This window comes from Lepidochelys kempii, chromosome 3, assembly GCF_965140285.1.
Source record: "Lepidochelys kempii isolate rLepKem1 chromosome 3, rLepKem1.hap1, whole genome shotgun sequence".
Lineage (NCBI taxonomy): Eukaryota > Metazoa > Chordata > Testudines > Cheloniidae > Lepidochelys > Lepidochelys kempii.
This window is the reverse complement of record NC_136382.1, coordinates 131,845,285-131,867,594: the sequence shown is the minus strand read 5'-3', so window position 1 is coordinate 131,867,594 and position 22,310 is coordinate 131,845,285. Positions and strand designations below refer to the sequence as shown.

General features: G+C 41.1%; 1 protein-coding gene across 3 annotated transcripts in view; it reads right to left on the bottom strand.

Moving 5' to 3' along the window:
* Positions 1-982: 982 nt before the first annotated feature.
* The window catches only part of ABCB10 (ATP binding cassette subfamily B member 10), a 36,109-nt gene continuing 14,781 nt past the window's right edge, over positions 983-22,310 (bottom strand). For 2 of the 3 annotated variants that reach the window (XM_073338049.1, XM_073338048.1), the window contains 9 exons: positions 19,875-20,021; positions 18,629-18,764; positions 17,547-17,642; positions 11,566-11,775; positions 10,711-10,790; positions 8,365-8,545; positions 8,040-8,083; positions 5,220-5,254; positions 983-4,361 (listed from right to left, as the gene is read on the bottom strand). In XM_073338049.1, coding sequence (XP_073194150.1) covers positions 4,106-4,361; positions 5,220-5,254; positions 8,040-8,083; positions 8,365-8,545; positions 10,711-10,790; positions 11,566-11,775; positions 17,547-17,642; positions 18,629-18,764; positions 19,875-20,021 — 1,185 coding nt within the window. In that variant the 3' untranslated portion in view covers positions 983-4,105. The remainder of the gene's footprint in view (positions 4,362-5,219; positions 5,255-8,039; positions 8,084-8,364; positions 8,546-10,710; positions 10,791-11,565; positions 11,776-17,546; positions 17,643-18,628; positions 18,765-19,874; positions 20,022-22,310) is intronic. The other variant, XM_073338050.2, reaches the window with a different exon arrangement.

Below are 22,310 nucleotides of genomic sequence, written 5' to 3'. Positions count from 1 at the left end.
GTAGTTACTCATTCTTTCTGAGAATTTGGCTTTTGAAGTTGGACAGGCTGGTCATCTTATTTAATGTGTACAGCAATCCAAGAAATGTGTCAAGTACGGAATAACTACATTGAGGGAGTAAGTAAATGGGAATTTTTTTTTTAAGTGTTATACCACTGGAAACAGAGCCATATTCCACTTTCAGAGTTTTGAACAAGATTTCCATTAAATTACATGGGAGTTCTATGCACTCTCATTCAGTACATCACCATTAGTGTTCTAAATTTCAAGTCTTCAGAAGAACTGTTTAATCAGTCTTTGAAATGATCAAAGTTCTTGTTACATCATTATGAAGCAGTATGTCTTACCAGGAGACAACAGATGCAATACATTTTTTCTTTATAAATTTTAATTCAGGATACAAAAAAATTACAAAAAACAACTGAAGAGGGCAATGCTGGAAAATGCGATCAGTTAGTATAACAAACAAGTTCAATTTATATAGGGTGCTACAGTGCACTATTCAGATACTCTAACTAAGCGTGGCCCATTTTTCTTCATAAGACCACACTGAATTAGCAGACTGGATGAAATAAAATTTTCCTTGGCAAAGCAAGTATGTCAATGGTGTCTCGGATGCACACTAACAGTTTGCTGGGTTTAGCCTATACCAGTAACCACTGAGGGTTCCCTTAGTGAACCAGAATGCAATACTGTGAGCATTTTTAAAAACACACTGGTTTTCTTAGCAGAAAGATTAAATCTCCCTACAAAGCCTCAAAGCTGAAGAATTGTATTGTTGAAGCTTGATCTAGTAGGACTGCAGTGATATAAGACAAAACTGTGCAGAACTTCACAAGCTATGCTGTATTGGCCACGTACAGTACTCCCAACACGCGTTGCAGGATCTGTGGATTGGGCACCTACCCACAATGCAAATCACAGCTCCCTGCAGCAGTTGCATGGTGGCTATGGTATATACCTTCTCTTTTCAAACTGGCTAAACTTTTCCAAAAAGCCTAAGTGACTTAGGAGCCCAAATCCCAATGACTCTTGGGGCTTATTTATAGGAACACTTAGTTCGTGGCAAACTGGGGTGTAAATCTACTCATACTAGCCTGCCACTTACATCTGGACCCTGCTGCCACACACTACAAGTTCTGCAATGCACTTGAATCTACGCCCATTTCAAAACAGTATAGATTGTAAGATTCCATGGTGCACTTTAATCTATGCTGTTTTGAAATGAGAGTAGATTAAAGCACACTATGGAACTTTTACAGTGTGGCAGCAGGGTCCACACAGACACCTAGTGCACAGTTTATGAGCTCATTCTGCACCTTACCTGGGAATGATTACTAGTAATGGTTTTTTGGAACAAGCCCATCGTTTGAAAGGGCACATAGAGAGAAATAATGGGTAGGAAGTATTGAAGTTAAAGCATTCTCTGTCAGCATTTTTAGCCTGCAGTAGTTTTTAGAACTGTTTTTAATGTTTCACACAATGGCATATAGGGTTGCCAAATTTCTAAATCGCACAAAACGAAACACTCTAGCTCTGCCCCTTCCCCAAGGCCCCACCCCCTGCTCACTATATTCCCCCTCCCTTAGTGGCTCACTGGGGCAGGGGCTTGAGAGAGAGTGAAGGCTCTAACTGGGGGTGCAGGCTCCAGGATGAGGCCAGAAATGAGGGGTTTGGGAGGGGGCTCCAGGCTGGGGCAGGGAGTTGAGGTGCAGGAGGGGATGAGGGCTCTGGCTGGGGGTGCAGACTCCAGGGTGGGACTGGGGATGAGGGATTTGGGGTGCAGGAGGGGGCTCCAGGCTGAGGGATTTGGAGTGCAGGAGGAGCCTGTGGGTTGGGGTAAAGGGTTCGGGTGCAGAAGGGGGCACAGGCTCTGGGATGAAGCATTCAGGATGTGGGAGGGGGCTCTGGGCTGGGACGGGGGTGGTGAGGGCTCCAGCTAGGGGTGCAGGCTCTGGGATGGGGAATGAGGGGTTTGGGGTGCAGGAGGGGGCTCCAGGTTTGGCGGGGGGGCTCAGGGCTGGGGCGTGGGCTTACCTCGGGCAGCTCCCAGTCAGCGGTTCAGCAGGGCTAAGGCAGGCGCCGGGCCTGTCCTGGCACTGCGCTGCACCCCGGAAGTGGCCAGCAGCAGGTCCAGCTCCTAGGCAGGGGGACCAGGAGGCTCCGCGTGCTGCTCTCGCCTGCAGGCACCGTCCCCACTGCCCCTGCTCCTGCTCCCACTGGCTGCAGTTCCCGGCCAATGGGAGTGCGGAGCTGGTGCTCAGGGTCGGGGCAGCGCACAGAGCCCCATGTCCCCCAGGCCTAGGAGCCAGACCTGCTGGCTGCTTCCGGGGCACAGCGCGGTGCCAGGACAGGTAGGGACTAGCCTGCCTTAGCCTCGCAGCACTGCTGACTGGACTTGTAACGGCTTGGTCAGCAGTGCTGACTGGAGCTGCCAGGATCCCTTTTCGACTGGGCATTCTGGTCAAAAACTGGACATCTGGCAACCTTAATTATTGGCATAACTAAGGTAGAAAGTAAAATACTTAGAGCTTTTCCTCCTAAAACAGGGACGTTTAATAGTCGATGCTGAAAAGCTCATTGTCTGGTACATTCCCTTCCTCCCCCCGCCACCTGCTCTCTCCCTCATTTACCCCACGCTGTTCCTGAAATGTATAACTGCAGGCAGCTGCAGTACACCATTCTCAAGCATACATTTTACTGAAGCCTTACCCTGTACTAGGAAATTCACCTGCTGCTTACAATTGTTTTAACAATGCAGAGGCTTATGCCAGCATAGACTGCTCTGAAGGTGAGCTGCAAAAGAATGTTTTTTTAAAATTGGCTTTGGACTTTTATTTCTTCACAATGAATAAAAAAGGTCTGCACTAGAAGTGGGGTTTTTTTGGTTTGTTTTTTTGTTTTGTTTTTAAACTTAAGTATCAAGAACATCAGATTTGGTCCTGCTTGATTTTGCTGGTGCTCTCACACTTTGTGTACTTCTCCTTAATTGAAGGGGCAAGCGTTTTGCATATTTAACAGGGCATCTTTTCACCCAAGCATTCAGGTAGTCATGGGAGTTAGGGGAGTGTTAAACACTGACTAAACATTCCCTCCCCTCTCAGTTGCTCAAATGTCAGTCTTTTATTGTGACATTGTAATTTCAGTCTTTTATTGTGACTCTGGTTTCCCCAGAGTCTTCATAGCTAAATAAGACTTGAATTTCTAACAGACAATAGAAAAAAGTTGTAAATAAAGCTTTGAGCATTATTTATATACCCTTTACGTGGGGGCAAAAAAGTGCACAAGCCCACTGTTTGTTCCTTTAAAGGTCATCTTTAGAGTGTAATGAAAGTAAAGACCAGAAGAATACAGAAATGCGGAGATGCATGCAAATTTCAGAATTTTCTAGTACAAACTAATGTTTAGCAGCAATTCTGCTCCCTTTGCCCTAGCTGTAAAACCTGAAGCTCTCAAGAGTACTACTCCCCATCCAAGCTTCCAAATAATTTAAAATAACTTCTGTTTATAAATAATTATCTACAGTTACTGCAGATGGTGATTACACCCCTCAACTTCCAGTTTTATTTTGAAAAGGAAGAGAAAAAAGCAGCATGTGAAAAAGGAGACTGAAGAGTTTTTCCTATGCCACTACTGTCACACAATTCTGAACTTCAGTCTTTTAAAGCCAAAGTACAGTGACAAGCCCAGAAAGCAAAAGGTCCCTGATATGCAAGAGATGGTGGTGGTGAAATTACCAGGTTCTGGATTTCTAATTTCCCTAAAATTAGGAACTTGCTTGAGAATAGAGTTTAATGCACTGTATAGCAATGAAGTAGAGAAAATGCCATACTGAATCAATTAAGTTACGACAAAGCAGAAGAATCTATACACTTTGAAAACAATTTCAGTGCTGTGGACATTTAAAAAGTTACAATAATTATTAAAAATCTCTGAATAAAAAGTTTAACACATCTAAGTTTCAAAATGATACTTTGTACACTTTGGAAAAAATATAACATTTACTTTACATAATGAGAAACAAAGTTATATTCTTTGTCCTCTAAGTTTCTATTCCTTATACTTCCTTTCATATATTTTTTTAAAAATTCCTTTTGTCTGGATTTTACACATTTAATGCAAAAGTTTTACTATTCTGAAGAAAAGCTTGTTTCTTCATTAGCTTCCTGAAAAGTCCATTTGGATTTGCAAGAAGTTCCTCGTGTTTTCCACATTCAGTAATTCTGCCTTGGTCAAGAACTGCAACAGAATCAGCATTCCGAATAGTAGACAGACGATGAGCAATAATTAGGACTGTCCTCCCTTCCATAAGCCGATCTAGAGCTTCTTGCACTAGATACTCATTTTCAGCATCCAAAGCACTAATTCAGAAGAAAAGAAAAAATAAGTGTCACTGTTCTCTAAAATCAAAATAGCCTGGTCTCCACTAGGCTTCTTTCTCTAAGCTCTCCCATCATTGCCTTTCCAACAGGGTAACAATGGTGGAGTTGCTAGCGGAGACAAAAGTGCTGGCAGCTGCCAGCATTTTAAGCACCGAGTCATGTAGACTCATTGTGAGCAAAATGAGTTGACTTGGTGCTTACAATACTGGCAGCTGCCTGGAGACCTCTCTGCACTAGGGGTGAAATTCTGACTCCACTGAAGTCAGTAAAGCTCCCACTAACTTCAGTGGGGCAAGGATTTCACACTAGAGCTCCTACATCTGTTACCATTAATTAAGCTGAGCCAGTGGTAGCAATGGTGAGAAATCTTTAGTGGAAAGGTCTAGTGCAGACAGTATGCATCCATCCTAAGTATGCATATTGCATATCACACACACATACACCCCTGACATTTAACACTGAATAACTTACAGAAACAAGTGGATGTAGTGTACTTATACTTATCCACTCAGGACTTGCAAACATTAATATTTTCATAAAGCAGAGATACAAAAACCTTTGAGATTGTGTACTGTTTTAGTATTCATGTAAATCACAAATATTTCATAGGAGTTAAATTTTATTTAATAAGGAATAAGGTACCATCTGTTGCACTTAATCTAGTGGCTTTCATCAGGGCATCATTAAGTATTTTTCCATTTAATTGATAGGGGAAAAAAAGTTAAACCACTTGCCCAAGGTCACACACAGACAGGAACAGAACCTACATCTCCTGACTCCAACTCTCCTGCTCTAATTATAGGATATTTGCTAGCTTCACTTTAATTTATTCCTTACCTTGTTGCTTCATCTAGAAGAAGAATTTTAGGATTCTGAAGGACAAAGTAAAATTATAATTAAAATCAAATTTATACAAGACCTGAAGGATACACATTCTATTTATGTATAAAAAAGTCACAAACAGAACTAAAACTACAAGCAAGATTATTTGCCGCATCAGAAGACTTGAATATAACATGAGACTCAGTAGGTAATAAGTCTAGACAGTGTGACAGGGTCAGGCCAGATGACTACAACAGAGTGGTTGAAGGTAGATACATTAGTTCCAGGTTAAGCAGGTCCCTTTTCCCTGGGTAAAATAACAGGGACTATTCCAGAACACTCAGGAACTTTCTAGAACTAATTAAGGCAGGCTAATTAGAACACCTGTAGTGAATTGGGAAGCTGCTAGAATTAATTAAGGCTAATCAGGACACCTGGTTTAAAAAGGTTCTCACTCCAGTTAGTGAGGTGTGTGCAAGGAGCTGAGAGTGAGAGGGTATGCTGCTGGAGGACTGAGGAGTACGAATGCTATCTGGCATCAGGAGGATGGTCCTGTGGTGAGGATACAGGTGGTGTTGGGAGGAGGCCATGGGGAAGTAGCCCAGGGAGTTGTAGCTATCACACAGGTGTTACTATAGACAGCTGTGATCCACAGGGCCCTGGGCTGGAACCCGGAATAGAGGGCAGACCTGGGTTCCCCCCAATTCCCTATTGGATACAGGAGGAGTTGACTTAGACAGTGGGTCCCACCAGAGGGAAAGGTCCCTGGCCTGTCCCCCGACCCACTAGATGGACCAGCAGAGACCGTGGGGATTGTTCTCCTTCCTTTTCCCCATGCTGGCCAGTGATGAGGTTATCTGAGTGAATAGCAGATTTGAGCCACGAAAGTGGCCAAACTGAGGGCTACTGTGAATCTCTGAGGCGAGCAAAATCTGCCAATAAGCACAGGGCCCGTGAAAGTAGAAGAGGAACTTTGTCACAACAGTAAAAGGATAGAATATAAATAAAAAATCACATCTTATTTTTTTTCACTTATTACTGTTACTTTAACACCTAAGATCACGATTATAAAGATTATAGAAAAAAACCTCATCTTTTCAGTTTGTTTATTTTGTGCATTTGGCAGCAGTTAAGGGTCAATTTCACTGTTTCCCCGACTGTGAGAGTCTTTCATGCTGGTTCACCTATCGTTTGTTTACAAGCGGTCTCCCTCCTGTTACACATGAGCATAACATTCATCTTGCACCTGGGAGACAGCAACTTCCTAGGTGGCTGGAATGCACCAGGCCACTGAGGGTATGTCTACACAGGCAATTTGGGGGGGAGTGGCTGGCCCACTTGGGTTGCAGGACTTTTTCATTGCTGCATAGGCTACCAGGCTTGGGTTGGAGCCGGAGGTCTGGGACCCTGCCACCTCACAGGGTCCTAGAGCCCAGGCTCCAGCCTGAGGCCAGAAGTCTACACAGCAATGAAACATTCCCACAGCCAGATGATGTTTTTTCTTTGCTGCGTAGACATACCACTAGAGGCCAAGAACACACACTGGAAATGTAAAGAACCATAGTATACTGTGGAATTGCCTCGGCATGTATTTCCAAGAACTATTCCAAAACCAGACTGAAGAAGCAGAAGAGATTTAGTTAAAAACACAAAAGGAACAATGCAATTTGCATTTTAACACCACATTCTTCCTTCATCTCTCTCCTGCTCTGCCAGCAGTTGACCCTCCGTCTTGTAGAGGATTGGATGCAGCTCAACTTCCTAAAGCAACGACAAGTCTTTAAGAGTATGTCTACGCTGCAATTAAAAACCCACAGCTGGCCTGTGCCTGTGTGCAGCACTTGATCTGTGGGACTGTGTAACTGCAGTGTAGATGTTCTGGCTTGGCTGGAGTCCGGGCTCTAGAACCTTGTAAGGATCCCAGAGCTCAGGCTTCAGCCCAAATAGGGACATCTACATCACAACTAGACTGCTGTGCAGCCCCAAGCCCCGGGAGCCCGAGTCAGCTGGCACGGTCCAACCATGGGTGTCTATTTGCAGTGCAGACATACCCTAAAAAACACAATTTGTGATCATCTACAATGCTAAAAACAAAGCGAACACCAAACAGACTATGTTAAGATGGAATCTATTAGTGTGCATTACTAGGGGTAATGAGGGTCCACTGGTGTTGAAATCTATGAAAAGTACTTTATAGATTCTAGGCATTAAAATAAAGGCTCCCATCCTCTGGTCGACAATCACCAGAACTTACAGGCTGACTGAAAAAGAATTATCTTCTGAAGACGGTCAACTCACCCCAAACCTCACTCTCCTTCATAAAAGGCATGGAGTTTCTATTCTTAATGACATCAATGGGTTCCCCCAAAAGACATGGGAGAGCTATTGGTTTGTATTCTACAGAAAAGTCAACAAACCAAGGTTTTTATCCAAAGTGGCCTGCAAGCTATAATTAGCAGCACCATGAATCTGGCTGGAAACCAAGTTGTGCAAGGACATTGACACAATATTCAAAGTGGAAATCATCCCTGGCTCTTGAGCAAGGCTTATTAAGTGAACCATTCTATCTTGGCCTACAGTCTTCCTTACAGAGTGGCTCTAGTCAGAGTCTAACCACAGGAAAAAGAATGCATCAGGCATAAGAGCAATTAAAGGGCGGTAAAACTTGAAATAAGTTGCCCTAACCATCTCTCTCTTCCTCTTCCAACTTCCTCATCAATATACAGAATTTTGAATATTTCAAAAGATATTCACTCCCCCAATGAAAGACTCATCCCCTCCTTTTCCTTCTTGAAATAATTAAATAAAGAATAGCTACCTGTTTTTTAAGCTTACCTTGAGCAGCGCTCGAGCAATTGCAATTCGTTGTTTCTGCCCACCTAGGAAAAAAGTTTTACTAAATTAAACTGAAAGGTAAAATAGAAGAGGTTCTGAGTGTAACTAAAGATCTAAACAGACTGTAACTAGACATGAACTGATCTCTGCTAGTTACTGAAATGGATTTTATGTTGGGGGAAGAAGGGATTAAGTGCTTAGGACAACAGTACTCCAACAAAAGCTACTGATCGATAAAGCAAGCTTGATAAAGCCTTTTTTTTTTTTTGTTCTACTGTGTCAATCTTTCTCTCTCTTTTTTTTTTTTTAAATATGTCAGGTATACCTGAAAGGAGAGTGCCTTTTTCTCCAACTGAAGTATGGAATCCTTCTGGAAAGTCTCTGATAAAATTGGCAGCATTAGCTATTTCAGCAACTTTCTGGATTTCTTCAACAGTTACCATAGAAGGGTCCTCAGCTCCATAGGCAATATTTTCAGCAATAGAACAGGAGAATAGAATTGGTTCCTGATAAATGCAAAAACATAGCTCATATGGTATATCTATAGTACAAGTTTTCTTAATAAATCTCAAGTAAAATAAGCCTTTTATAGAATCAAGTAGATGACAGAGTTTTAAGATTTATCGTACACTCTAATATTTTTGGGTTAATGAATAATGCCACAATTATTTTAACATTGAGGTCAGAGGTCAAAGGTAAGTCCATATTATAAAATTTGAAAACTTTTCAAATGACACTTTACATGACCATTGACTCCTAATATTCCAGAAGGTGTTCAAGGCTATCTGTTCATTCAGAAAACCCAAGTTTCTAGGATACCAGGTACATCATTCTTCGCTGCATCTACAATAATCTCTTCTTCTTAAGGCTATCTACGTTGTGTGTTCTGTGTACAGAAACAGCAAGAAAGTGTAAACACAGGCAGAGGAAATAGCAGGTAAGATATGATGCACAGTGAGAAGGTGTTCAGGACAAGATAAGACTGCTCTCTGTGTGAAACAGAAAGGTTTCATATTGTAACTTTTATTATTGGTAACTCAAAACTGGACAAAGTGAGATTTTTAAAATCAAGAAAAACTAAATGTTGACATGCCTACAAGGAAAAGAAATTCTTCCTACACGAAGGATATTCGGTGCTACTGTCTTGCAATACAGATGATGATTTGGAATGTGAAGTACATTTGGATTAGAAAAATAACTGGGCTGCAATACCCCAGTTAGATGGCCAGCCAGTCATATTATGAAGACTTTCTGTAAAAAGACTGTACTACTTTCAGACTGGTTTTGTGGCTTCTCTTTAAGGGACAACTGAATGTGTACTTCTGCACCTTTAGCATGGGGGACAAGAGAAAAGTAAGCGCCAACAGTGTCATATTAGCATGCCTGCATCATGGAAATAATTGTGTAAGCAAGGAAGCAAAAGGATTAGATAATAGAAAGTAAGTTTTCAAAGCAGCATGTAAGCACAGGATTGCGTAACTTTGATTAATATTAATGGGACTCATGGAGCTAAGCAGTCATGCATATCTGCAACGTTAGCCTCTGGAGGTCCTTTCTTGACTCTATTTATTCATAAGAGTCCCAAGAAAATCAAGCAACTTATGTTCTAAGTTGTGAACCATGTACTTTCCAGTCCTCTACACCAGCGTTTCTCAATGACCAGTCCATGGATCGGCGTTAGTCCCTGAGATCTCCCTAACGCAGTTTAGGAAGACAGCAAGCCGGTCCTTGGTATCAAAAAGGTTGAGAAACACTGCTCTACACAAGAGGTATTTTACCAGCAATCACTATCTTTCAGGAGCTACTTACCTAACCTACACAATCAGACACTTGCAGACCACAGAACAAGCAGTTTGGGACTAAATTGGGACTTTACCATTTTAGAATATAGTATAACATGACAGTGACCAATTAATGCTTATAAGGGCAAGAGGGAGTTTCTCCCTTTTCGTGAAAAAACAAAACAAAGGGCTTGTCCACAGGGAGACTTAAAGGTCTGTAGTGTAGACCAGTTCTATCAGTATAACTACCTGAACGACAGAGTTATTCCATCCTAACCTCTTGTGTAGACAGTGCTATGTCGGCAGGAGAGTTTCTCCCATCTACATAGCTACTGCCTCCCAGGGAGGTGGATTAACTATGCCGACGGAAGAGTTCTCTCCTGTCAGCATAGAGCAGTGGTGGGCAACCTGCGGCCCACATGCGGCCCACCAGGGTAATCTGATTGCAGGCTGCGAGACGTTTTGCTGATGTTGACCAGTTCTGGGAGCTGCAGGGGGCCGTGCCTGTGGACAGTCAACGTCAGCAAAACGTTTCGCGGCCCGCAATCAGATTACCCTGATGGGCCGCATGCAGGCCACAGGTTGCCCACCACTCGCATAGAGTGTCTTCATTAAAATGCTAGAGCTGCGCTGTTGCAGCGTTTTAAGCATAGAGTTGCCCGCAGTGTACGGCAAGTTGGGGTGTGAATCTACAATGCAGTACAAAATTTTAGTATGAGGTAGCAGGGTCCACATGACATGACAAGTTAGTGTGCTGTAGAGTCTCACCCCAGTTTACCGCACACTAAGTGTCCGTGTAAACAAGTCCTTAACTGTACAAAATTAGAAAGAGACAGTAGTAACGGATTACTGATTTTCTTCCTTCACACAGAAATTCCCCTCTTCCTTACCTGACTCACTGTTCCAATTTTAGTCCTGTACCAGAGTGGATTCAGTTGACGGATATCAATGCCATCAACGGTGATAATACCTTAATTTAAGAAACATTAAGTTACACAGGATATAAGATACTGACAAAAGGCAGAAAGCACTGGAGGAAAACACTCAGTTTTCAGGTGTTCATAAGAGATGTGCTCTCTCTCCGTCCTACAAAGGTGGTGTACTTAGCAATTATTTATCCTATCCTTTCTCAGGCACTCTACAGTGCTCATTTAAACATGCAAGGCAAAATCGTGCCTCAGTCTGCCAGGTGCGAGAAAGTAGAGATGTGGAGGGGGTGAAGGAGAAAAGTGTTCACAAAGTCTCCCCTGGTGCAGGGTCCAAGTACAGTGGTTGTCCTTACACTTCCAAGTGCACGGGCTGATGCAGGCTAATACCGTTGGCAGTGCTAGCCTCTCCCCAGTGGATGGGGAGGAAGCAGGGCCATGCCACACACACAGAGCTTTCCTTGTTTAAAATGCTGGGGCCATTCGTCCCCCCCCTCTGAGGCAATGACTGGCTCAGGTTACTCCACAGATTGCTTTTTAATATCATCACATCACTTCTGCCCCATGTCGCAGTGACCGTGCCTACACAGAACAGGACAGGGCTCTGGCAGGGCTCTACAGAACTGCTGCATCAAGCACCCAGCAACGTGAGGCATGCTCTCCCCTAAAGAGGAAAGTGTTGCTTCTGCATAGCTTTCAGGCTGGGACCTCAACTCAGAACCCTTCCATTACATCCCCACTGGTTGTTCATAGAAGTGCTTTGTTAGATGCAGAATATTAATTATTTCTAATAGCAGTTACAGTAACATATAAACATACCTGAGATGGGATCATACAGCCTCAACAGAAGAGATACAATGGTTGATTTGCCTGAGCCACTTGGGCCAACCAGTGCCATAACAGAGCCAGCTGGAATGGAAAGGCTGAAGTCTTGGAAAACTGAAATTTCTGGACGTGTTGGATATGCAAAGTGGATCTCTTTGAATTCCAAAGCACCTTTGAACATGTCTTTGTTTAATACAATTCCATCTGAATGATGAAGAATTAAAATACAGAAGAAGCTGAATGATGAAAATATATCAAAACCTCCACAATGGCAGTTCAGCCTTTCATAAAACCTGCTGGCTGCTACAGAGGCACCCAAAATTTGCCAAACCACAGATCACATTACCAATTTACCAGGTGCTTGAGAGCTGCATCTGTTATGCAAAACTTTAGCGGGTCCCCCACTATTTTTAAAATGTAACTCATGGAGACTAAACCTCCCAGCGTACAATATTGCACCTTTACCAACAAGAGTAGTTTAATCTCCATTGGCTATTCAAGGCTCAGCTTCTCAGACAATCTGTCTCTGGAACAAATCTGCTTCCAGACTGAATTCAAACAAGTCACTAATGGCCATTTTTAAAATAAAAAAGAATGGCTGATGGAATTAATTGAAGTCCAAGGCAGAACAGTATTCAACACAGACCAATCAATATAGTGTCCTTGGCAACAGCTCGGCAAAAGCTGAAATTCTTCGGTTTGTGAAATACGAGAACAAGTTATTGTGAGTGAATGGTCAAAGAAAAAATATCACTTTTTTCTTTTTTTGAAACAGCATAAAACTTGTAAATATCTAGGACTTAGAGGATCACAAGCAGTTCAGGCCCCAGTAAATCCTACAAAGTACGTATAGAGTATACCAGCTTTAAAAAAAAACAACAAAAAAAAACCCAAAAACCTGTATGTTATGTGAGTTCACTGTTTGAGGATAGGAAATCAAGAGGGAGCCTGCAATAGGTACAGTGAAAGTAATTTAGTACATTTAGGCCCTACCAAATTCACGTCCATGAAAAATGCATCACGGACCATGAAATCTAGTCTCCCTCTGTGAAATCTGTTTTTTTATGTGCCTATATTATACAAATTTCTTGGGGAAGACCAGTGTTTTTCAAGCTGGGGGTCCTGACCCAGAAGTGAGTTGCAGGGGGGTTGCAAGGTTATTTTTGGGGGGGGAGACAAAAGGGGGGAAGTTCGTGGTATTTCCACCTTTACTTCTGCACTGCCTTCAGAGCTGGGCAGCCAGAGAACGGCAGCTGCTGACCCAGCTCTGAAGGCAGCAACGCAGAAGTAGGGGTGGCAGTAGTAGACCATGACATCATTACTTATGCGCTGCTGCTGGTGGCCACTCAGCTTCCAGAGCTGGGCTCCCGGCCAGCAGCCACTGCTCTCCGGCCATCCAGCTTTGAAGGCAGTGTCGCAACCAGCAGCAGCGCAGAAGTAAGGGTAGCAGTACCACTACCCCCCTACAATAATCTTGCAACCTCCCCACAACTCCTTTTTGGGTCCCCCCTACAATTACAACACCATGAAATTTCAGATTTAAATACCTAAAAAAATGAAATTTGCCGTTTTAAAAGTCCTATGACCATGAAATTGATCAATATGGATTGTGAATTTGGTAGGGCCCTAGTCATAGGATTGCACAGTCATAGGATTTAAAAAATCATAAATTTCATTATTTCAGATATTTAAATTTCATGGTGTTGCAATTGTAGGGGTCCTGACCCAAAAAGGAATTGTGTGGAGGTTGCAAGGCTATTGTAGAGGGGGTTGTGGTACTGCTATCCTTACTTCTGCGCTGCTGCTGGTTGCGACGCTGCCTTCAAAGCTGGATGGCTGGAGAGTGGCGTCCACTGGCCGGGAGCCCAGCTCTGACAGCACAGCCACCGCCAGCAGCAGTGCAGAAGTAAGGATGGCCTGGTATACAACTGCTACCCCTACTTCTGTGCTGCTGCCTTCAGAACTGGGCCGTCGGTCAGCAGCTGCCACTCTCTGGCCAGCCAGCTCTGAAGGCAGCATTTGGAAGTAAGGATGGCAATACCACGACCCCCCTAAAATAACCTTGCAACTCACTTTTGGGTCAGGACCCCCAGTTTGAGAAACGCTGGTCTTCCCCATGAAATCTGTATAGCATAGGGTAAAAGCACATAAAAGAACAGATTTCATGGAGGGAGACCAGATTTCATGATCCGTGACACATTTTTCATGGACATGAATTTGGTAGAGCCCTATGACCGTGAAATTGACTTAAATGGACCATGAGTTTGGTAGAGCCCTAGGTACAACAGATAATCATACTATGCAAAGGATAATTTAGTGCAATCAGGGTATTAATGTATTCACTTTATTGAACTGGTAAGCAGGTAGATAGACAATAGCCACGGGTGAGTATAGCAATAAGTGATCATCTGTAGCAAGTTTAACTATATTTGTAATGCTTCTTTGTTTCACTTTTCATTCCCCTCAAATTTCCTCCTCTTTCCCAGTCTCTTATCTTCATTTAGTTCAACTGTAGTTGCTCTGTCTGTAGCTGCTGCATATGGATTCAAACTGCTTCTCCGACATTAAACCATGGAGGTACTAATATGTTGCGTGATAAATGTGTGAATTCATTAAGTGTTCATTTAAAGATGCATTTGCTCAGTAACAATTTAACAACACTAAGTTATTTACTACAATTGTTACTATATCAGTAAACTCTCTCTTTGATTCCAGTTATTCTGGAATACCTACCATAAACTGCACTGTAATGCTTCAACAGTACAGGAAGTCTATTGCAGCAAGTCCTTACTTGATATTTCCCCATATATTACTGTAAAAAATATCAAAGCTCTACACAGAATTTTATTTTTCCTCTTTGGATTCTGGAGACACATAGAAAAACAGTAACTAGGATATTGAGATATTGTCAGGAGAAAAACTGGAGTAAGTGAAGGTCAGAACCACACAAAAGAGTGAGCAGATGTTCTGTTTGAGTTTGGGCAACAAAGCTGTTTTGCTTTTACTGTATGCTTAGTTCTGAAATCACCTCCATATTTACTCCCTGAGGCAGAGACCCATATTCTTCTCTACAAATTTGTTTCATGCTGAAAGGAAATTAAAAACCTCTAGCTATCTTAATTTGGAAAAGTTACCTCCAGTTTGTAATGTGCTGAAGTCTGAGACTGCTGGAGGAGGTTACATTAGCTAACTGTTGGTTACCTGTGAGACAAACATTTTCTTCTCCAAATCTTAACCCCAGCTCATCAGATTTAATACTCATTTCCACTTCTATAAAAGAGCGTTTACATCTTCAAAAACATCATTCGGACCAATTTTCATAACACTCCTTTCAAATACATAAGAGTCATCCCCATTTTACAGATTTGGAAACAGATGCAAAGAGGTTAAATCAGGGGTTCTCAAACTGGGGTCAGGACCCCTCAGGGGGTTGTGAGGTTATGACCTGGGGGTCGTGAGCTGTCAGCCTCCACCCCAAGCCCCGTTTCACCTCCAGCATTTATAATAGTGTTAAATATTTAAAAAAGGCGACATGGTGAATTAGCATCAGAGCCAGGATTAGAACTCTCAGCTCTTCTAGCCAAAGAAGCAGAAACAGAACAATTGATACAAAACTAAAAACATACAATAAGATGAAAAACCTAACCCTTATAGCCGGAGCTCACTCAAAACACTTCTACTTGGACTGCTGCTATATTCTCCCCTCCCACTCTGATAACTGCATTTGTAATCAAGAATTTCTGATGACAATATAAATATCGAGAACAAAACTAAAGCGTTTTTCTTACGTGTCACTCGAACTCCAAGATAAAAATACTGCTTTATGATGTTTGTTATCTACATGCCTGGTGCCAAAAGTAATCCATGATTTTTGTTCAATGGGATCTAACTGATCAAGTCCAAATAACAGTTTCTGTCTTTAGGATAACCTCACTGAACTAATTAAATGCAGATTAGAATTAAGTACACATTGATCAGTGGTGTTTATCCAAAAATTCTTCAATGGGTTTAACCACTGAATGGCCCTTGCTGGCTTCACACTGGTGATAATGACTAATGAATACGTTTCAGGTGCTGCTGGCAACAAACCCTTATTAAAACATCAAGGAACAAATGTCACTCAGATTTATAGATGGATTTTGCACATCTACCTTTTTTGAGAGTTTTTTTTTTTAAATAACTATCAACTCAGATTTATAAAGAGAAAAATATAACACCTATAGAAGAAAAACAGATAGTAAACTAAACACGTGAAAACTATATTCATGTATACACTTCTGTATATCCACATCAGTAGGTTATTAAATTTGTGTAATATTTATAACACCATAGATTAATGAGCTATTCTTAATCTGATCAACGTGAACATTTGTCTGTAATAAATTAGAGATTTGCTTCATTGAGAGAGAAGCATTTGTTCCATTTTGAGACTTTCTTTACCCTTCTAGTCCCTTATCTATTCAGCAACTAAAGACAGAAATGTGTTATCTTCTTTAGCACAAATACTGAACATTAAGAAATGCAATCCTGAGCAAAACCCCCTTCTCTTCCTCCATCCTCATACTCTAAAGATGGCCCAATATGAAAGATATCATCATTAGAGTAATATGCTGATGAGTAACACGTTTTGTGTCTAAAGAATTAGAACCAGGCCAGATAATCAACTCATTAGTGCACCCTGAATGAAGAACTGTTGAATTCAAATTCTGTGTTTATAATTTCTATGAAAAAAATCTCTTTAATCAATAAAATATTGTTGCAAAGAACGTAGTTGTGATGCTGGTAGACCAGATGTCAGCTCACGCTAAGGACCCTAGGCCTCAATTGAACACTGGCAAATCCATAAGCTGGAACCAGTTTGGCTCACCTGTCATGTTAGTATTCTTAAATAGGTATTAGGTTTATGAAACTGTATTTAGACTTTATGAAATGCTTGTAAGTTGCTGCATGCAGTCATCTCATTTATATCTGTATCCCATGTTACAAGGTAATATTTAAGTGTATGCTCTGAAACTGTAAACCTCCACAGTCAGGAGAAAAACATTTCCAAGTGTGAAATACTAGTTTACCACAGGAGGTGTTATCTCCTGCCCAACCAAAGAAGGCCCATAGGTACCAGACAAATGTTGTGGAACATCAGAGGACAAAATAAAACTTTGTTGATTGCTCCCCCCCCCATACCCATGAAGAGGAGACGTGCATGGGAACTATGGGGTAAGGGAACAGAAATCCCTGACAAGAAGAAACTGCATCTCTGTGCTTCTTGGACTTGGAGAGGACAAGATTTCTAAGCATAAGCAAGGGATCCCCAGTGCTTGGCCTAGGTTAACCCTAGAGGATTTATAGAATTTGCATATTACAACAGCTTCTATTATCTTTTGGAGCCTAAGACTATAACTAATTTGTGTGTGTATGTTTACTTGCTTTAACCTTGTAAACAACTCTTTTTCATAGTTAATAAATCTTTAGTTAATTTATTATAGGATTGGCTACAAGCATTGTCTTTGGTGTAGGATCTAAAGTGCAATTGATCTGAGGTAAGTGACTGGTCCTTTAGGACTGGGAGTTACCTGAATATTATTGTGATTTTTGGTGTAAGGGACAATCTATCACAACGGCAAGGTTACCTGGGTGGCAAGACAGTTTGGAGTACCCAAGGAGACTGAGACACTCCATGTTAAGGCTGTTGTAGTGCAGAGCTCACATTAGATACTTGGTTGGTGAAATGTAAATACAGAACTCAACCAAATTGAGGTGTCTGCCCTGCTTCTTAAGTCTGCCATTAGGTTGATACTTTTGCTGAGCCGCTCCAGATAACTTGACAGTAGCCAAGGAAGATTTCCATTGAATCTAGCTTCTTTATGAGAATTTTAAAGCTGGTGTTAGTTTTAAGTAATACCAACTTGTTGTCAAATGCCTGATAACCAGTCAGAGAGACAACACTAATGCAAAATGGTAAAGAAACAGGAACCCACCATTAAATGGAAGCTCTGGCTTTCTTTCTATAAGTTCCCACAGACGTCCTCCAGCTCCTAATCCTTTCATAAGCTCAGAATAGAAAGAGCTCAAACCTAAAAACAAACAACAAGGTTATGCATCACCCAAGAACATGGAAGACATATTAGAAAAAAATAACCCAGTTTTTATCATCCATGAGCAAAATTCTCAGTATCATGGAAAACATGGAGACAGGCTGAGTAAAGGGGCCCAGTGAAAAATAAAGTGTATAAGTAGACCTCACCGCCCTCCCAGAAACACTGAGCCAACGTCTGTTTTCAAACTAACAAGGTACAATAGTGTATCAGAAGCAACAGATTCACTTTAAAAACAACGCTCCCAAGTAGTTGACAAGCTATTTGAAATACCTTATCTTCATTTTTGCCTGTGTGCAGTAGTGATGATTGTTCCCTAAAAAGGAGCAGTTAGTCTCTGGGTCAGCAGATTACAGATTCTGATCTTCACTGACAGGGGAAGAGGAGCAAAGCAGGAAAGAGAAGAGATGTCCTTTTCTGCCTTTGCATTAGAAGGCAATCCCCTACAATAGTCTTCTGCTGGCACTTAAAGATCCAGTGCAGCTTTAGACAATTATCTGTGTGGAATTACAGCTAATTCCTACATGCCTTCCTTTGTAAAATAATTTCTCTGAACATAGATCAAGACATTTTATTCCAAATAAAACCTTAATATTCGTTTAAATTATAAAACACCATCATAGGCTACACAAAGAACAACATCAAGAAAAGTTAGCATTATAAACCAGACACTGAAGAAATGCACCTTGAAAAATTTAACCATTGCATTCTCTTTGGAAAGTTTTAAATTAACTATTTGGTCTTAAGTCAAAAGCCATTAATACTGATTGACTCATACTGGAAAAATATTTATGAATCTTCTCAGAAAGACCATTCTGTACTGGTAAGCTATTGGTCAACTGAAAACAATCAAAGAATTACAAAACACTTGAAGTTTTTGTTTTGTTTTTAAAACCAATGTTTTCCCTTACTTCAAAAAAATTCTTTTATCCTATGTTTTACATTGTGTACTTCACATTCCATACCTCCAATGCTAACTCCAACCCAGAATGCATACATCAAGAAGGAAGACAGTTCACCAACAGTCATGTGGGCACTACCCATCAGTAATCCTCCTTTGTACAGAACAGAAAGGACAATCATGTTCCCAGAAAGCCCAGTCTGGGAAAGAAAAAAAACCAACAGTGAAGAAAAACTGGATCTTCCCTTATAAATTCAATTTCATCTTTGCAAATGCTCTAAGCTAAGGCTTTAAAAAAAAAAATTCCTCATAGTAAGTGGACCTTAGTGTAATCTTAAGATTCTACAGGACTAAATTTTGCTCATGTTTAGTTTCCTAACTTTGTTTCTTAGAATGAGAATAATCAGTCTTGTGATCCACTAGCTACGTAAAATGCAGCTGTGCAGGGGTTTAGAATGCAGGCGCTTGAAGATCAATCTTTCACTCTCCAGACTGGAATGGACAGCTCTGCATCATTCCCAACTGATCTCTTCCCCCACCCAGGAACAGCTATGATGGGCTCTAGAAGAAATCGTGCCCCACCTTCAACAATTATTAGATATAAAATGGCCTAACCCTGGGGAACCCCAAAATAAGGCTTCCTCCTCTCTCTCCTCCAGTAAAAAAAATAATAAAAACAACGGGCCAATTCAATCCTGGGGAACACCACCTTTTGCAAATAAAACTCATGGCACAGGGCCCATGGCAGCAGAAAGTCTATCCAGAGGGAGTTTGTTAGGACACAAGCACCTATATCTCTGCTGGGTGGCACAATGACCAGTGCTAGCCTAGGAGTTGGCCCATGGCTAGGACAACCCTGCAATGAGTTAATTCAGGGCATCACTGCACAATTCTCTCTGGCAGGACACCTATGGAGATAAGCACAATTTAGAACTCTGGTACCCTAAGCAAAACTCTGAAGGAGGGTAGGAGCATATGCATCACCTGACCTACCCAAAGGTGAATCTGCTGTGAGACAGTGGTCTCTGCTGGTGCAGGGAGGTGTAAACCAAGAATGTGAAGTAAGCCTCATGACTTTGCAAATGCAGTAGAATTTGGTATTCAGTTCCCTGCTTCAACAAATGATGTGAAGAGGAAAACTGGAAAAACTAATTCTTCTCATATCTTTATGGGAATCCATTTTATAGTAAATTGATTTGCATGTGTGCATATCTAAGACTTTGAAAGCACCCTTGTGTGTATTAAAAGAATCACAGATTTCCAGGACTTGATCATATTCTGTGGATTCTTCACTACCATAATATACTTACTGCACCAAAGAAGCCTGCCCGAGCGAATGCCTCTCTTTTAGCTAATTGCAGCACGTAATCAACTTTGCTTGTATACTTCTCCATTTCGGTCATCTCCTGCCCAAAAGCTCGAACAGTTCTTATGTTTCCAATACGTTCTTCAGCTAACTATATTAAAGCAAAACAAAACAAAACGAAAAAACAGATACTCATGGTAGGCTCACATTCTGGAATGCCTGAAAGTAAAATCAGTACAACTATCCTAGTCTCTCAATACCACTGAAAATGTTGCCCTCCCCTCACTTCTGTTTTTTAATTCTATTAAGCAGGAAACAGTAACTATGTCAAGGTAGTTTGAAAAAAAAGCATCAAAACTGGTTTAGCTTGAGAATTAGTATGAGAGGATTGTGCCAAGTGGTTAGAAAAAGGAGTTTAAACATCTTAATTTAGAGAAAACAAACCACCCAAGAAAGGAGTGAACATTAAAAAGGATTATTTATCATTATTTGTAATTGTGACATGAATGAGGATGTCAGACAAATTAAAAGGACCTGTCACAAGGGTAAAATGTCTACAAGCAGCAGGGATACTACTTAAAAACACCATTTAATAGAGGCTCAGACTAAATATATACCCCCAAATAAAAAAAAAAAAGACAGCAGGAGGCCCAAAAGAATGCCACCATGGTTAAACTACAGCGTAAGGGAGGCCATTAGGGGTAAAAAGGCATCCTTTAAAATTTGGAAGTCAAATCCTAATGAGGAAAATAAGGAGGACAAACTCTGGCAAGTAAAAGTATAAGGCAAACCAAAAAAGAATTTGAGAAGCAACTTCCTAAAGGTAAAACAAAAATTTACTATTAGTTTTTGGAAGTGTATCAGAAGCAGAAAGCCTGCTAAAAAGGCAGTGGAGCCACTATATGACAAAGATGTTAAATGAGCACTCCAGGACGACAACCATGGCAGAAAAGCTAAATGAATTCTTTGCATTTGTCTTTGCTGTAGAGGATGGAGGGCAATACCCCACATCAGCACTATTCTTTTTGGACAACAAATCTGAAGTACTGTCCCAAAATGGCATGTCAACTGTAATGTCAATTTTTCAAAAAGGCTCCAGAGGAGATCCTGGCAATTATAGGCCAATGAGCCTTCAGTACCAGGCAAATTGGCAGAAACTGTACTAATGAACAGAACCAGACACACAGATAAACACGGTTTGTTGGGGAAGAGTCAACATGGCTCTTCTAGAGGGAAGTCATGCCTCACCAATCTATTAAGAATTCTTTGAGGTTGTCAACAAGCACGTGGATTAGGGTGATCCAGTAGATATAATGAATGTGGATTTTCAGAAAGCCTTTGACAAAGTCCCTCTCCATAAGCTCGTAAGGAAACTAAGTAGCCATAGGATAAGAGAGAAGGTCCTCTCATAGATCAAAAAGAAAAAGGAGTACTTGTGGCACCTTAGAGACTAACCAATTTATTTGAGCATAATCTTTCGTGAGCTACAGCTCACTTCATCGGATGCTGTAGCTCACGAAAGCTTATGCTCAAATAAATTGGTTAGTCTCTAAGGTGCCACAAGTACTCCTTTCTCTTTTTGCGAATACAGACTAACATGGCTGCTACTCTGAAACCTCTCTTATAGATCAGTAACTGATTAAAGGATAAGAAACACAGGATAGGAATAAATGGTCAGTTTTCACAATGGGAAGAGGTGAACAATGGGGTCCCCCAATGAGCCGTACTGGGATCTGTGCTGTTCAATATATTCATTAATGATATGAAGAAGGGGTGAATAGTTAAGTGGCTAAGTTTGCAGACAACACAAAATTACTCAAGATAATTAAGTCTAAAGTAGACTGCAAGGAGTTATAAAGGAATCTCACAAAACTGGGGGACTGAGCATCAAAAATGGCAGATGAAATTCAACATTGATAAGTGCAAAGCAATGAGGACAGGAAAAAATAATTCCACCTGTACACACAAAATAATGGCGTCTAAATTAGCTATTACCACCCAAGAAAGATCTTGAGTCACCATGGATATTTCTCTGAAAACTTCCACTCAATGTCCAGTTCTGGTTGCCCCATCTGAAAAAGGATATAGTGGAACTGGAAAAGGTTCAGAGAAGGGCAACAAAGATGATTACAGGTATGGACCAGCTTCCATACAAGGAAAGACTAAAAAGATTAGGACTGTTTAGCTTAGAAAAGAAGACAAAGGGGGTTATGACAGAGGCCTATAAATCATGAACGGTGTGGAAAAAAAAATTAATAGAGAAGTGACATTTACCCTTTCACATAATACAAAAAATAGGGCTCACCCAATGAAATTAACAGGCAGCAGATTTAATACAAACAAGAGAAAGCACTTTTTCCATACAATGCACAACCAACCTGTGGAACTCATTGCTGTGGAATTTTGTGATGACCAAAAGTATAACTGGATTCAAAAAAGA